Source organism: Ostreococcus tauri (assembly GCF_000214015.3).
Source record: "Ostreococcus tauri WGS project CAID00000000 data, contig chromosome 12, whole genome shotgun sequence".
In the NCBI taxonomy this organism is placed as follows: Eukaryota; Viridiplantae; Chlorophyta; class Mamiellophyceae; order Mamiellales; family Bathycoccaceae; genus Ostreococcus; species Ostreococcus tauri.
The window spans coordinates 92,660-105,727 of NC_014437.2; the positions used below are offsets into that span (position 1 = coordinate 92,660).

A 13,068-nucleotide genomic window follows, 5' to 3' on the forward strand; every position below is an offset into this window, starting at 1 on the left:
GTGGGTGCGTTGTATAGGGTTATGAGTTATAATATACGAGAATGTGGATTGGCGACGGGCGCGGCGCGGACGCAGAGGCGCGCGAGGACGACTCGTTCGTGCGTCGATCGTTGGGTGGGTAATAGTTACAAGATTGGATAGTACAGGATTGGATACGATGTGTAGGTACACGCGAGAAACGGAGTCGCTCGGACGACGGGCGTGGACGACGACGACGGCGTCGTCGCGACGGCGCCGACGAGGCGCTCCTCCGCTCGCTCTCGCGGAGAAAGAATCTAAATCTATGTCACGAAACGCTCTAAACGCTTCGACGTTCGAGCGCTAGAAATTTGAACGCGGATAACATCCATCCGTCTCTAACAAGAAGACCTTGGCGAAGAGCGCGGCGTTGCTCGCCGGTTCGGTTCGACCATCGGGCGCGTCGCTCGGCGGCGGATAAAACGCCCGAAGCGATGGAGATCTGTTCCCCGGTTTTACCCCCTTGATCGCCCTGACGCGTGACGGGAGGGATTCATGCACGACGTGCGGCTCGAAGTTCACCACGGCGTTCATGTCTACCCTCGGAAACTCGCGCTGGAGCTCCTCCAACGCCGCCGCGACGCGTTCCAAGTCATCCGTCAAGAGCGCCCCAGGATTCCCCTCTAAAATCCGCTCAGCGTCCGCTCGCGGGAACGCTCGCTTCAGCGCAATCATCCTCTGCGCGATTTCACTCAGCGGTAACTTCAAAACCTCCGGGCAGTGCCATAACATCCGCGCGACGCTCGTCCCGTTCGGCAGCAACGCCTCCAGGCGTTCCACCGCGTGCCCGAGCGCCTCCGGATCCCCGTACAGCTCCCGCGCCGCCTCCTCCGTGGCCAAATCTTTTCCCATCTCCACCAAAGCCGCGCGCATGGAGCCATCGATCGCGCCTTTTTGTCGCCAGAACGCGTCCAGCGCCTCGCGCTCGGCGTCGAGCTCGGGCGCCGGGAACAACCACGCGTTGCGCGCGATCAACCGCTCAAAATTCCCACTCGCGCCGTCTGGCGCGGAAGACAAATCGTCCGCGGCGCTGGCGACGCGCGCGCGTCGAGCGGGGCGTCCGGTGGCGCGCGAGAGAGAGGTTTTGCTCGTCGAGCGGACAATCACCATCATTTCTCGACGCGACGCCATGTTCGCCGTCGTCCGGCGCCGCGCGGGCGCCCGAGCGCTCGCGCGGGCGTTCACGTCGACGTCTGAGGCGACGCCGAACGCGTCGCGCGGGACAGTGTGGGCGGGGAGTGCATCTTCGAGCGGGACGGGCGCGCGCGGCGGCGGCGCGCTGCTCCTCCCGGGCGCTCTGACGTTCGGCCTGGGCGCGTGGCAGCTCGAACGACGCAAGGAGAAGATTGAGGCGATGGAGCGCCGGGCGGAGGCGCTCGGACGACGCGTGGAGGCGTCGAGGGCTGGCGACGCGGCGACGCGGACGCGGACGACGGTCGTCGGCGAGTTGGAGTGCGAGCGCACGGCGCGCGTCGGGCCTCGAGCGCGAAGCGTGCGAGGGGTGACGACGTCTGGGGCGCTCATCGTGACCCCGGTGCGATTGAGAGGGTCGAGCGGTGGGGGATGGTTCGGGAGGCGGACGCGGGACGCCGGCGCGAGCGAACGCGTCTTGCTCGTCCGCGGTTGGGCCCCGGAGAGCTGGGAGGACGCCAAAGGCGGGGCGTGCGCGAAGACAGAGGGGGTGACGCACGTGAGCGAGCAAAAGGGGACGTTCACGCCGGAGAACGACGCGAAAAGTGATCGATGGTTTTGGTTGGACGCGCCGGCGATCGCCGAGTCGAGAGGTTTGCCGAGGGAGACGCCTCTAATCATGGCGACGCGCAGGGGAGGTGACGACGCGCAGTACCCGATCGCGGTGAGCGAGGAAGAGTTGATGCAATTTCCCGTATCCCCGGAGAAGCACATGGGGTACGCACTGACGTGGTTTACGCTCTCGGCGTTCACCACGGCGCTCGCCGTGGCGAGAATACGCAAAAACGTTGGACACAGATTTTAGAGCGATGTGAAAGACTGTTGTAATGTTACCGAAGCGAGCGAACTATTGAGGGACGTAGATGGAGTGTATGCGATCTAAATCGGGCGCACGGCCCTTCGAGCACTGTCGCTCCGCGAGAGACGGAGTGACCAAATCCTCGGTGACGGTTATGTTTTGGAGCTGGGATCGTTTCTTGAGCGGGTAAATGGCGTTCGGCGGTCCACCCACGCTCGACTCGTGTCTGTGGTCGAACTCCAAGCAAAGATCGTTCACGAGATCTCGGAGCTCTCTGTCTATCAACACCTGATCGACTCCGCGTATGTATCGCGATTCGTATCCCGCCTGGCCCGAGTTTGAATTCCGCTCCTTTGTCGCAAACGGATCCTCTAGCGAATATCTCACGTTGAACAATCCGAGCATGGCGAGCGAAGTGATGACGGACATGCAGCACGCGTAAAAGATGACCCAATATCTCGTGTACGACGGAACATCGAACTGATCGGCGGGGTCGTAACCAGCCGCCTCGTCGTGCAGGATATCGCTCACGAGTTGAGCGTAGTACGGACCCCAGAAGATGGGATGAATGAGAATGTACACCCGAGCAAACGCGCGAGTGGCCATGGGCGTGCGGTACGTCTTCAAAAAGCACATGTTTTCCCACGCGTTGTGCCCTTCTTTTGTGAACTGCCGAAGGCGAGCCGATTCGTTCCCGGGCATTCCGGCGTACTTCAACACCTCCGTCGTCAGCGACATCTTCTGGAACAGCTCTCGCACGCGCTTCGCGATCGCCCATTGTAATTTCCGACCCTTGGACCAGGCGACTCGTCCGCGCTTCGTGTTAAGATGCACCAATCTCGTCACCTCGGGCGCGCTCAAAAAGTTGCGCACGTCGCACACGAGCGCCACCGCCAACCACCTCACCTCCTCCACGTGCTTCTCCGGCAAATTCTTCCGCCCATTATCGCCCCAATCCCAATCTCTGTGACCCTGATAAAAGCTCAAAACGCTCGTCTTGAACACGGCGAGCTGTTTCAGCGCCTCCTCTCTCCGCCTGAACGCCGCGTCCAGCGACCCCGTGAGCGGATAGATGATCGCGAACGACACGAACGTCCACGACAGATTCACAGCCATCCTCCGTCCACGCACCTCATACAGGATGAAAAACAACGCCGACGCGACCGATATCGCCGCCACGATCACGCTCTCCGCCGTGATTAAAAATTTACTAAACACTCGAAACGACGCGACCAAATTCAGCACCGCCGCCCGCGCGCTTCCGAGCTTTTCAAACTCCAAATCCCCATCCAGCGGTCCGGGTTCCTCGAACCGTTCGAACGCCGCGTTCGCGTCCAATCTGTACTGCGTGTAATCCGCGCGCTCGAGCGTGGACGCGGCGCTGAGCTGTCGACTGTGCGTCGATCGTCCATCGTCCGAGCCATCATCATCACTCGCGTTCGCGCGTTCGCGCGTCGCATCGCCCGCCATCGCGTCGTCCACGCGCGTCGCGAACGCGTCCGCCATGACGCGCGCCGAGACGCGACGCGCGTCGCCGTGCGCGGCGTCGCGCGCGCGTCGCGACGACGATGCGTGGTCGAGTCCCTCGAATCACGAGTCATGACTCGTCACACACACACCCATGGCCCATCGGCGGCGGCTCTCGAGCATCGCGCGCGCCGCACACGCCGCCGCGCGACGCCCCCGATCGATCGCGCGTCGCTCGTCGACGTCGCGCGCGTCGCCGACGCCGCGCGTCGACGCGATCGACCTCGAAGCATGGCCACGGGCTCGGTGCGATACAAATTCAAGAGCGCGAAAACCTTCGACGCCCTCGCGTTCGATGGCGCCTTCATCGCCGTCGGTGAGCTCCGACGACGGATCAGTGAGAAGAAAGGGCTGTCGAAGGACTCGGCGTGCGAGCTCGTGTTGCAAGACGCGTCGACTGGGGTGGATTACGACGACGACTCGGCGTTGGTGTGGAAAAACGCGAGCGTGATCGCGCGCCGGGTGCCGGTGATGCGCTCGCAGGCGATCGGGACCTCCCAGGGGGCGAGCGTGGTGAAGAAGGTTGTGTACGTCGCGCCGCCGGACGTGTCGCAGATACCGAGTAAATCGAGTCAACGACGATTGCAGATGAATTTGAATAAGATTACGAAACCGGAGGGCGACGTCGCGGGCGAGGATAACGCGTTGGCGAACATGGCTCGGGAGCAGACGCAGAGTTGGGAGAGCGAGAAGTTGGCGGCGAACGCGCAGGCGGGGGTGAGAGGGGGGCGGGGGGGGGGGCGAGGGATGGGTCGACGCGGGGACGGACCGCCGGGTCCGGGGTACATTTGCTTCAAGTGTAACAAGGGTGGACATTGGATTCAGGATTGTCCGCTCGCCGCGGATACCACGGTGGAGATCGTGCGGACGAAGCACGCGTACGGGATTCCGCAGACAAAGCTCGAGGCGGCGACGGGAGGGATCCTGGTCGCCCCCACGGGGGAGTCCGCGCAAATGGTAGCCGCGGAGGATGAGTTTCAGAAGATGTTTGGCTTCTTACAGGATCGCGGGAAGGAGACGCTGGCGCTCGGGAACGGTGAGAGCGAGACGCTCGCTCTCGGCAACGGCGAAAATGACGAGGGGGAGAAGCCCGAAGCGGATAACGCACCCAGCGAGCCGGCGCCTCCGCCGCTTCCCGCCGGTTTCGTTCCTCCGATGCCGCCCGGTCCGCCTCCGACGGGAGCGCTGAAGCGCGAGCCCGCGCCCGCGCCCGCGCCTGAGATGAACATGGATCTCCTCGATCCCATGGGGATCATGTCCATGGACACCTCGCTCGAGGGCTTACAAAAGATGGCGGAGGAGCTGAAGAAACAACAAGATCTTCTGGATTCTAGTAAATTGAACGTATTGGGGGTGAGCGCGCCACCACCGATGCCACCGATGCCACCGATGCCACCGATGCCGGCGATGCCTCCGCCGCCAGCAGACGCGGCGAGAGGCAATGTGCCCATGGGACCGCCGGTGTTCGAGGAGGACGAAGACACCATCGTGATGTTAGCGGGAGAGGAAGAGGAGCCAGAGCCAAAGGCTTCGCGTGCGCCGCCACCGCCGCCCGCGATCAGACCGGGGCCGCCGCCGCCACCGGCTGTGATTCCCGACGACATCGCCAAGGCGCACGAGGAGCAGATGCAGGCGCAAGAGAACGATGTTCGCGCGCGCGATGACTCGCGCGAACCGGGACCGCGTTTCGGAACGGGCGTGAGACAGTCCACCAATCGTGGCTCTCGCGGAGGGAGAAGAGGTCGCGCAGAGTCTCGAGAGCCACCGGCGTCGAAGCGAAATCGCTCGCGCGATACCTCTCGCGACGCAGTTCCCAAGCGCGGTCGCGTCACGCCAACCGAAGGCGAGCCGAATGCGAAACGACGCAAGGACGATAGTGGTAGCGTATCGAGAGATAACTCGGCGGAAAATTTAGCCAGTGGTGGTTCGAGACGGTCGCGGGGTGGAAGACGTACTCGAGGCGGAAGGAACAGACGCGGCGGAGGCGATGGCGGAGGCGGAGGCGGAGGAAGGAGCGACGTCTTGACGAGGATTGGATCGTAACTTGATGCGACAAAGAATGATTGAAATACAATTAAATACAGTTTGAAGAGCACGCAAAAGAACCCCGCGCACGCGCTAGCCGAGCGTGAAATTTTCACGACGAACCGGACGCCTGTGCGAAGCTATGGGCATTTTTCGTCGCACTTCGTCCACATATTCGAGCGAAATCTCCCCCACGGCGATCCCCACGCCCTCTTCCGGGTCGTCTAATTTCGCTACGATTTCCCCCCACGGATCGATGATCATCGCGTGCCCGTAACTCTCCCGCGTCTCACTGTGTCTCCCGCACTGCGCCGCGGCGACGACGTAGCACTGCGTCTCGATCGCTCGCGCGCGCAGTAAAACCTCCCAGTGCGCTCGTCCCGTGATCTTCGTGAAAGCGCTCGGAACGATCAAAATATCCGCTCCGTGTTCGAACCTCAACGCCTGATACACGTCCGGGAACCGCACGTCGTAGCACACGCTGACGCCGACGGTTCCGAAATCCGTCGCGTGCGACGTCAACTCCCGGCCCGGAGCCGTCCATTCGCTCTCCATCAACCCCCCACCGCCCACGCCCACGCCCTCCGCATCGAACAAATGAATCTTTCGATACGGTTCACCGTGTATCGTTCCGAGCGGGGTTAACAAGACGTGCGTGTTCCTTCGTCTCGCGTCGCCGCCCGCGTCGTCCCGCTCCGCGACGCCGCCGAGCGACATCCACATCCCGTGCTCTCGCGCCATCGCCGCGCACGCGCGAACGATCGGGCCATCCAGTGACTCCGCGGTCGCGATCGACGCCTTCCCTGAGCGCGAGATCCTGGCGAACGCCTCGGGGAGGAAGAGCGCGACGCACTCGAGCTCCGCGGCGCGCCGCGCGAGCTCGGCGCACGTCGACAAGTTCGCCTCGACGTCCTCGGTGGAGCACATTTGGGCGACGGCGACGCGGGTGCGTCCACGCGTGGGGTTCGAGCGCGCGTCGGCGGCGACGGCGGGCGGAGACGGGGTGGGCGCGGCCATCGGGACGCGGCGCGCGAGCGGGACGCGGCGCGGAGTGCGGACGACGAACGGTCCATCGGGAGATTTGGGGAACGTGGGATGAACACACGCGTGGGGACATTAGTTTTGAACGACGTGACCGCGCTCGAGGTCGTACGCGCCGTCGGATGGGCGGACGGTGGCTGGGGTGAAGACGCCGCCGCGATACGCCGAACTCAGCGGACTGAACGGCGTCCCGGGACGTTCTCTCGGTTTGCATCGAGCGCGGAAGCGGAGCTCGATGCTCACTCGCCCTTTGATGGCGTCTTTGCGGGCGGCGATGGGGTCGGGGGCGCCGTTGCGTAGGTCGCGCTTGTCCTCGGGCGCCCACGTCCCGGCGCCGTGCCACATGTCGAAAGAGTCGAATATCATGTACGGCGCGGTGATCCACACGTGCTCGTCGCTCGCCTCGAGCTCTGGAGAGCCTCTGGACATGTAGTTCGGGTCCTGGACCTCGAATTTATCCTCCTTCTTCTTCGTGCTGAACGCCTGCATCACCATCGGCGCCGCGCTCATCGGGTTGGCTCGAATCTTCTCCATCGTCGCCTTGAACTGGCTCCCCGCCGTCTTTTTCGCGTCGTCCTCGACGTTATCCTCCGGTCTTCGCACGTCGTACGTCCACTCTCGAGCACCACCGTCTCTGGGGAGCAACACCACCAGGGGCTTATCCCACGCCTGCCCCGTGGGATCCCTCGGCGACCGCAAGAGCCAAATGTTATAGTACCGATAACTGTACTCATCGCTCCGCTCCATCCCCGCCTCCATCCAACCCGGGCTCTTGTAATCGATCGCGTCCGGATCTCGGTGTAACCTGCCGAGAGGGTTATATTTACTCATGATGAAATCCTCCTTCGTTCGTCGCTGCATGAAATCGATCGCCCTGTCGTACTTGTCCCGCTCGTTGACGAACGCGACGCCGCTCAGCACCTCGCCGCCGTTCTTCGGATCGCACTCGTCCGGAAACGCTTCCTCGAGCAGCGCCTTCCCCGCCTCGAACGCTTCGGGCCACAGAGTATGATGCCCAGCGTTCTTCGCCTTGACCCCGATCGCGTTCCATCCCGCGTCGACGACTCGGAGGAGCTCGCCGAGCTTTTCACTCTCTGGATCGATGATGGAGACGAATCGCTCCGCTTTGTGCGCCCGAATCGCCTCTCGCGCCGCGTCATTGATCAGCACCGTCTTGTCGACCGAACCGTCCTTGTACGGGACGCTAGCGACGCGTTGAACGGCGTCGGGAGCGATCGGGACGGATGGCGAGCTGGTGGATAACGCTCGAGTATTCGTCGAATCTCGCTTCGTCAAGCGCGCTGCGTGGCACACGCGCGACCCGGATGGTATCGCGTGAAGTATTTGCATCCTGACGGACCGTCGAGCGCGCCGGCGCGAGGTGTGGCGCGCGCGTGGACGAGTGCAGATGTTTGACGCAGATATTTTCGCGAAGGCGGGCGTTGTACAAAACATCAATGACAGGAATGTAAGGGTTCTAAGACGATCTCTCGTCGTCAGCGAGGTCGGATGATTCTATGTCGGCTTCGAGCGCGAGATCGACGTCTTCTTCGGCGGCTTCTTCGCGTTCAGCCGCCTCCGCCGCCTCGGCGGCTTCCGCCTCGCGCGTCGCGCGCTGTTGACTCTCCAACCACTGCATGATCTGCGCGTGCGAGAGCTCAGGGTGAAGGCTCTTCATGACGTGAATTAGCGTCGGTCGCGGACGGACGAGGACCATCTTGTGAGCGTCGGTGTGATTTTGTGCGAATCTGTAGTCGCGCTTGCGATTGGGGTGCTCGAAGACGTTTTGCATGCACTTTGAGCACAGATCGAATCCCATGAACTCCTCGGTCGCGCACTCTTCGCACTGATATCGAGGTCCAACGATCGGGTAGACACCGCAAAAGTCGCACCCGACGCCGTAGTGCGTGAAGGTTTCGTGATTGAACACGAGTGTGGTCGCGCCTCCGATTTCCACTGTCGAACGCGCGGACTCGCTATCATCGTTCTCGTTCTCGCTCAATTCCTCGTCCTCACCGTCACCGCAAGCGACTGTGGCTGTTGCGTTCATCTCCACGCCGCGTTCTTCCGCGAGACGTCGCTCCTCCGCCTCCTTACGCTCAATCTCTCGCTCGAGCGCCACCAAACTTCTCGCCAGCGTCTCGTCGCACCTCTTTCGAGACGCCTCGATGAACGCCTTCGGGTACGTCGCCTCCACGTCCTCCTTGAGCGCTAAAATCACCCTCGTCGGTTCTCTCGTCGCTCCGCACGCGACGCACCACTCACCGCCCACGCCCGCTCGGGCGGTCAACACGTCCGCGTGCGCGCGCTCGTATAGCGTCCCGCACTGTTGACACACCACCGGTCTGCTCGCGATCTCCCCGCAAAACGCCCCGATATCCCCGACCGGCTCTCGGCTGTGATTCAAACACGCGCACGCGTGAAACGCCGCGACGTCTCGCCCGAGCGATGGATCGAACGTCTCGCACCTCCCGAGCGTCCCGCGCGCGCCATCCTTCCCTCGCTCCACCGCTTCTTTCATCGCACTCGAGATCGCCTCGTCGCTCTCCATCGCGTCGAGCGCTTGACCAAAGTCCACGATCGTCATCGCATCTTCTCCTGCGTGTCGTCCGACCGACGCGGCGTCGCACCGCGCGAATGTCGGCGACTTGTGCCCGCGCTCCACTTCCTCCGCTCTGTTCTGCTCCAATCGCTCCGCGAACGCCCCGACGTCGCACCACAGATGATGATTCTCCAACGCCCTCGACAGCGCCGGCAGGGCGTTGAACGGGGCGCGACAGAGCGCGCAGTGGGACTCCCCGAGGTGTGACATTGCGCAGTGCGTGCACCACAAACACGCGACGTGCCCGCACGGCAACACCGCGGGCTTCACGCAGAGCTCGCGGCACACGGGGCACTGCTTATCAGAAGAGCCCTCTCAAAGCCGCGTGTGTGGAAGCCCAACGCGGGCCCGGAACAATAACGCCGCTTCCCCGGTTGTGCGGCGCGGCGAGAGAGACGGTTGGGCCGGCCGGACGCGCGGGACGCCGTCGGCGACGCGAGAGTCGATCGAGCGACGCGTTCGCGACGCCGACGACGTGAATAAGCGTAATAAATGACTTTTTTACACGTAGTGTACAGATCAAGCGATGGCTCGAGCGCTGGCGCGGGTGACGCGCGCGGCGGGCGCGGCGGGCGAGGCTTTCGCGCTCGACGCGCGCTTCGCGGCGGCGCGCGCGCGCTTCGGCTTTGGTGGATCGGTCGTGTGCTCCGCTTCGGGCTCGCGCTTGATCTCTCGCTTGATGGTGATCGCGCGATCGGTCTTGAGCTGCAGCTTTGGGACGTACGCCGTGGTTCGACCGCCGACCTCGATGAACTTGATGGCGTCGCCGTTCACCTTGGCGCCATCCGTCTTGCCCCAACGCTGGTGGAAGAGCCAATCGGACGGGAATAAATCGTGGTCGCTGTTCGCCGCGCACGCGACGGTGACGACCTCGAGTATGCGCTCGCGAATCGCCTCGAGCTGAGAGTCGGTCATCTCGTTCGCCCGAGTCTCCGGGTGCACGCGCGCGCGGTATAAGATTTCTGTCGAGCGAAGAGACGCGATCGCGTCGTCAGTCCGTGTTCGCTCAAACCTGGGACAAAGCGCGAAATTCGTCGATATTCTAGAAACATACCGTCAGCCATCCAATTTCCGATCCCCGCCATGATCTTCTGATCCATCAGTGCCGTCTTAATCGGCGCGCTTCGTCGTTTCCACATCGCCGCGAACGCGTCGCCCTCCGGCAGCGCCTTCGACGGATCCACCCCCAGTCCCCCGATCACTTCCTTCACGTCACGCACGAGTTTAATCTTTCCAAACCGTCTCGGATCGACGTACGCGAGTTCGATCCCGTTATCGAACGCAAACGTCGCCTTCGCGAACCGCGGCGGCCAATCGCCCGCGCCCGTCGCCTTTGAGTTATAATACTGAATCCCATCCAGCCCTCGCACGACGAACGCGCCCGTCATGCCGAAGTGAAAACACGGCACTTTCGCGTCTTCCCCATCCAGGGTCCACCACAGCTGTTTCCCGTGTCGTTCGCTCGCGATTATTTTTCGTTTCGCGAGCGCCGACTCGAACGCACCGACGTCGACGTCGACGAAAACTTTGTCATCCAACACCGGACGGTGCACGGACGTCATCGTGGATCCGAGACAGAGGTCGTGGACGAGACGCCGCGCTCTTTCCACCTCCGGGAGCTCGGGCATCGTGGAACGCGTGGAGCGTCGTGAAGTGATGATGACGCGACGACGCGACGACGCCGCGGCGCCTCCGGGACGGCGGCGACGGAGGCGTCAAGGAGGAATGAATTACACATGTGCCGCGAACGATGAAGACGCTTTGAAGGCGCCGATCTATCACGCGTCCTTGTTTTCGCGCTTGGCGGCGAGACGACCGAGGAATTGGAAGAATCTGTACCGCTTCGACATTTTCCAAGGACGCGCCTCCGGGAACGGCAGGGGCGAGCCGATGGCGTTGAACAAGCCAAAGACGCCGCCCAATCCGCCCGTGTTCCCGAGCGTTCGATCCATCACGACGCCGACGGTTATTTTGGTAATCTTACCCTCTTCGTTGAACGTCATCGAGAGCGCCTGGGGCGGGCACACGACCTCCGTGCCCGTGGCTTCGAACCGTCCGGCGAGCTTCCCGGCGTGCGTCCCCGTCGTGCGGTTCTGGAACCACACCCGGTTCGTCTCGAACGGATCCACTCGGAAGTGATGATAATTACTCTTCATGTCCGGAAATCCCGTGGTGAGATCGAACCCCCCGACCGCTCGCACGAACGCATCCTTCCCGAGCGGTCCCACCACCGGGCCGATGAATTCAAAGTTCTCCGCGAGCTCGTCGCCAATGGCTGCGAAACCGCTTCGAAGCGCGCGCTTACACCGCACGATGAGCTCATCGGGGGTGATCGGGAACGTGTTCGAGGGGCCGTACAGCATCTCTCGCTCGTCCACGACGTCGTAGATCGCGCTCGGGTTCGGGGCGTCGATGGATTCATCCGTCATCATCGACGCTGACGTCATCGCATTCGCCATCGTGCGCGTCGACGACGCCGTGCGGCTCGCCGTGGAGACCGCGCGACGGGCGCTGGATGCGACGCGTGGGCGCGCGTGCGAGGGCGCGATCGAACGCATGCGAGCGACGGGAGGTGCGCGCGTGGGTGTGGCGCGTGGGCGACCGGGACGGCGACGCGGACGCGCGGCGGACGCGCGGCGGGAGAGACGACGCGGGCGAGCGAGAGGGAATTCGAGACGATTGCGCGCGGCGTGGACGGATCGTCACAAATCGTTTTCTATCAGCCACTTTTCGAGCGCGCGCGCGGCGCGCTCCCAATCGCGGTCGAGCATGACGTCGTGGGCGACGCCACCGAGCACGTCGAGCGCGGCGGCGGCGCCGTACCATCTCGCCGTCTCCTCTAAACCCTCGCGGTCGACGACGAAATCGCGATCGCCGCCGAGGACTAAGATTGGAATGTCGCGATTGTTCGTCCCGCTCGGTCTGGGCACCGGGAGCTCGGCGTCGAGCGTCTTCAAATCGAACATGCGCAGGGCGCCGCTGGAATCAATCTTCTTCATGAAGCGCTCGACGTCGCGCTCGGGCAAATCTGGAGAAAAGAAACACTCCCGACACAGCGATGCGTTCTTCCCGAACGCTTTCGTGATGAACGCGTACGTAATCTTCAGGCTCGCCCACAGATCGCGCTTTAAGAATCGCTTCACCATCGCTCCGTTTCCGCTCGGCGGGACGCTCGCGAGGAGCGCCAAACCGCCCAATCGCACGTCGTCCGCCGCCACGCGCTGCGCCACCAATCCCCCGAACGAGTGTCCAACTAACACTGGCGCCCGTCCGCTCGTTCCCGCTTCGCCCATTCCGCGCTCGATGACGTCTCCGACGTCCCGCGCGTGCTCCGCGAGCGTCCCGGCCGCCGCGCGCCCGGGCGTCGTCCCCGACGCGCCGTGCGCTCGCAGCGACACCGACACCGTGGCTCGCCCGCGAGCGTTGAAATATCTCGCGAAATATTCCTCGTAGCACCACGCGGCGTGATACGAGCCGTGGACGAAGACGAGCGGTGCGCCGGTCGTCGTCGTCGAACTCGCGGGGGTCCCGATGACGCGCTCGAGGACGACGCCGTCCGGTAGGACGTGTTCGGTCGAGGCCGACGCCGATCGGACGACGCGCGCGCGAGGGTGCGGAGCGATCGATCGAGCGGGCGCGGTGGGGGCGAGGGCGAGGCGCGTCGACGCCATGGCGAATGGCGCGATGCGTCGCGACCCATCGCCCGTGGATGCGCGTGGGTGGTCATCATCAGACTGTTTGCTCACACGTGAGAGCGTATTTGTGTGTGATTTTCTCCATGGTGAAAACACCCGCGTGTGTGGGTACACAGACACGCGTGGGTGGTCATCATCAGACTGTTTGCTCACACGTGAGAGCGCATTTG

At 63.3% G+C, this 13,068-nt stretch overlaps 10 protein-coding genes across 10 annotated transcripts; 2 read left to right on the forward strand and 8 right to left on the reverse strand.

Annotated features, from left to right (window-relative positions):
• Positions 1 to 321: 321 nt before the first annotated feature.
• OT_ostta12g00600 (unnamed product) lies at positions 322 to 1,149 on the reverse strand (the record flags this gene model as incomplete). The annotated part of the gene is made up of 1 exon (XM_003082167.2): positions 322 to 1,149. One exon carries the CDS (start codon positions 1,147 to 1,149, stop codon positions 322 to 324), a length of 828 nt encoding a protein of 275 aa, XP_003082215.2.
• Positions 1,150 to 1,372: 223 nt separating this feature from the next.
• Positions 1,373 to 2,014, forward strand: OT_ostta12g00610 (Surfeit locus 1/Shy1; the record flags this gene model as incomplete). Its single annotated transcript, XM_003082168.2, has 1 exon — positions 1,373 to 2,014. The coding sequence occupies one exon, from the start codon at positions 1,373 to 1,375 to the stop codon at positions 2,012 to 2,014; it is 642 nt and encodes a 213-aa protein (XP_003082216.2).
• Positions 2,015 to 2,056: 42 nt separating this feature from the next.
• On the reverse strand, positions 2,057 to 3,514 carry OT_ostta12g00620 (unnamed product; the record flags this gene model as incomplete). Its single annotated transcript, XM_022982816.1, has 1 exon — positions 2,057 to 3,514. The coding sequence occupies one exon, from the start codon at positions 3,512 to 3,514 to the stop codon at positions 2,057 to 2,059; it is 1,458 nt and encodes a 485-aa protein (XP_022840042.1).
• Positions 3,515 to 3,766: 252 nt separating this feature from the next.
• Positions 3,767 to 5,578, forward strand: OT_ostta12g00630 (Zinc finger, CCHC-type; the record flags this gene model as incomplete). Its single annotated transcript, XM_003082170.2, has 1 exon — positions 3,767 to 5,578. One exon carries the CDS (start codon positions 3,767 to 3,769, stop codon positions 5,576 to 5,578), a length of 1,812 nt encoding a protein of 603 aa, XP_003082218.2.
• Positions 5,579 to 5,653: 75 nt separating this feature from the next.
• On the reverse strand, positions 5,654 to 6,577 carry OT_ostta12g00640 (Carbon-nitrogen hydrolase; the record flags this gene model as incomplete). Its single annotated transcript, XM_003082171.1, has 1 exon — positions 5,654 to 6,577. The coding sequence occupies one exon, from the start codon at positions 6,575 to 6,577 to the stop codon at positions 5,654 to 5,656; it is 924 nt and encodes a 307-aa protein (XP_003082219.1).
• A 99-nt stretch (positions 6,578 to 6,676) lies between these two features.
• OT_ostta12g00645 (hypothetical protein) lies at positions 6,677 to 7,951 on the reverse strand (the record flags this gene model as incomplete). The annotated part of the gene is made up of 1 exon (XM_003082172.2): positions 6,677 to 7,951. The coding sequence occupies one exon, from the start codon at positions 7,949 to 7,951 to the stop codon at positions 6,677 to 6,679; it is 1,275 nt and encodes a 424-aa protein (XP_003082220.2).
• Positions 7,952 to 8,078: 127 nt separating this feature from the next.
• Positions 8,079 to 9,413, reverse strand: OT_ostta12g00650 (DNA glycosylase/AP lyase, H2TH DNA-binding; the record flags this gene model as incomplete). Its single annotated transcript, XM_022982818.1, has 1 exon — positions 8,079 to 9,413. One exon carries the CDS (start codon positions 9,411 to 9,413, stop codon positions 8,079 to 8,081), a length of 1,335 nt encoding a protein of 444 aa, XP_022840043.1.
• A 309-nt stretch (positions 9,414 to 9,722) lies between these two features.
• OT_ostta12g00655 (DNA glycosylase/AP lyase, H2TH DNA-binding) lies at positions 9,723 to 10,831 on the reverse strand (the record flags this gene model as incomplete). The annotated part of the gene is made up of 2 exons (XM_022982819.1): positions 9,723 to 10,165; positions 10,258 to 10,831. 2 exons carry the CDS (start codon positions 10,829 to 10,831, stop codon positions 9,723 to 9,725), a joined length of 1,017 nt encoding a protein of 338 aa, XP_022840044.1.
• Positions 10,832 to 10,981: 150 nt separating this feature from the next.
• Positions 10,982 to 11,662, reverse strand: OT_ostta12g00660 (unnamed product; the record flags this gene model as incomplete). Its single annotated transcript, XM_003079256.2, has 1 exon — positions 10,982 to 11,662. The coding sequence occupies one exon, from the start codon at positions 11,660 to 11,662 to the stop codon at positions 10,982 to 10,984; it is 681 nt and encodes a 226-aa protein (XP_003079304.2).
• A 243-nt stretch (positions 11,663 to 11,905) lies between these two features.
• OT_ostta12g00670 (unnamed product) lies at positions 11,906 to 12,874 on the reverse strand (the record flags this gene model as incomplete). Its single annotated transcript, XM_003082173.2, has 1 exon — positions 11,906 to 12,874. The coding sequence occupies one exon, from the start codon at positions 12,872 to 12,874 to the stop codon at positions 11,906 to 11,908; it is 969 nt and encodes a 322-aa protein (XP_003082221.2).
• Between the last annotated feature and the right edge of the window lie 194 nt (positions 12,875 to 13,068).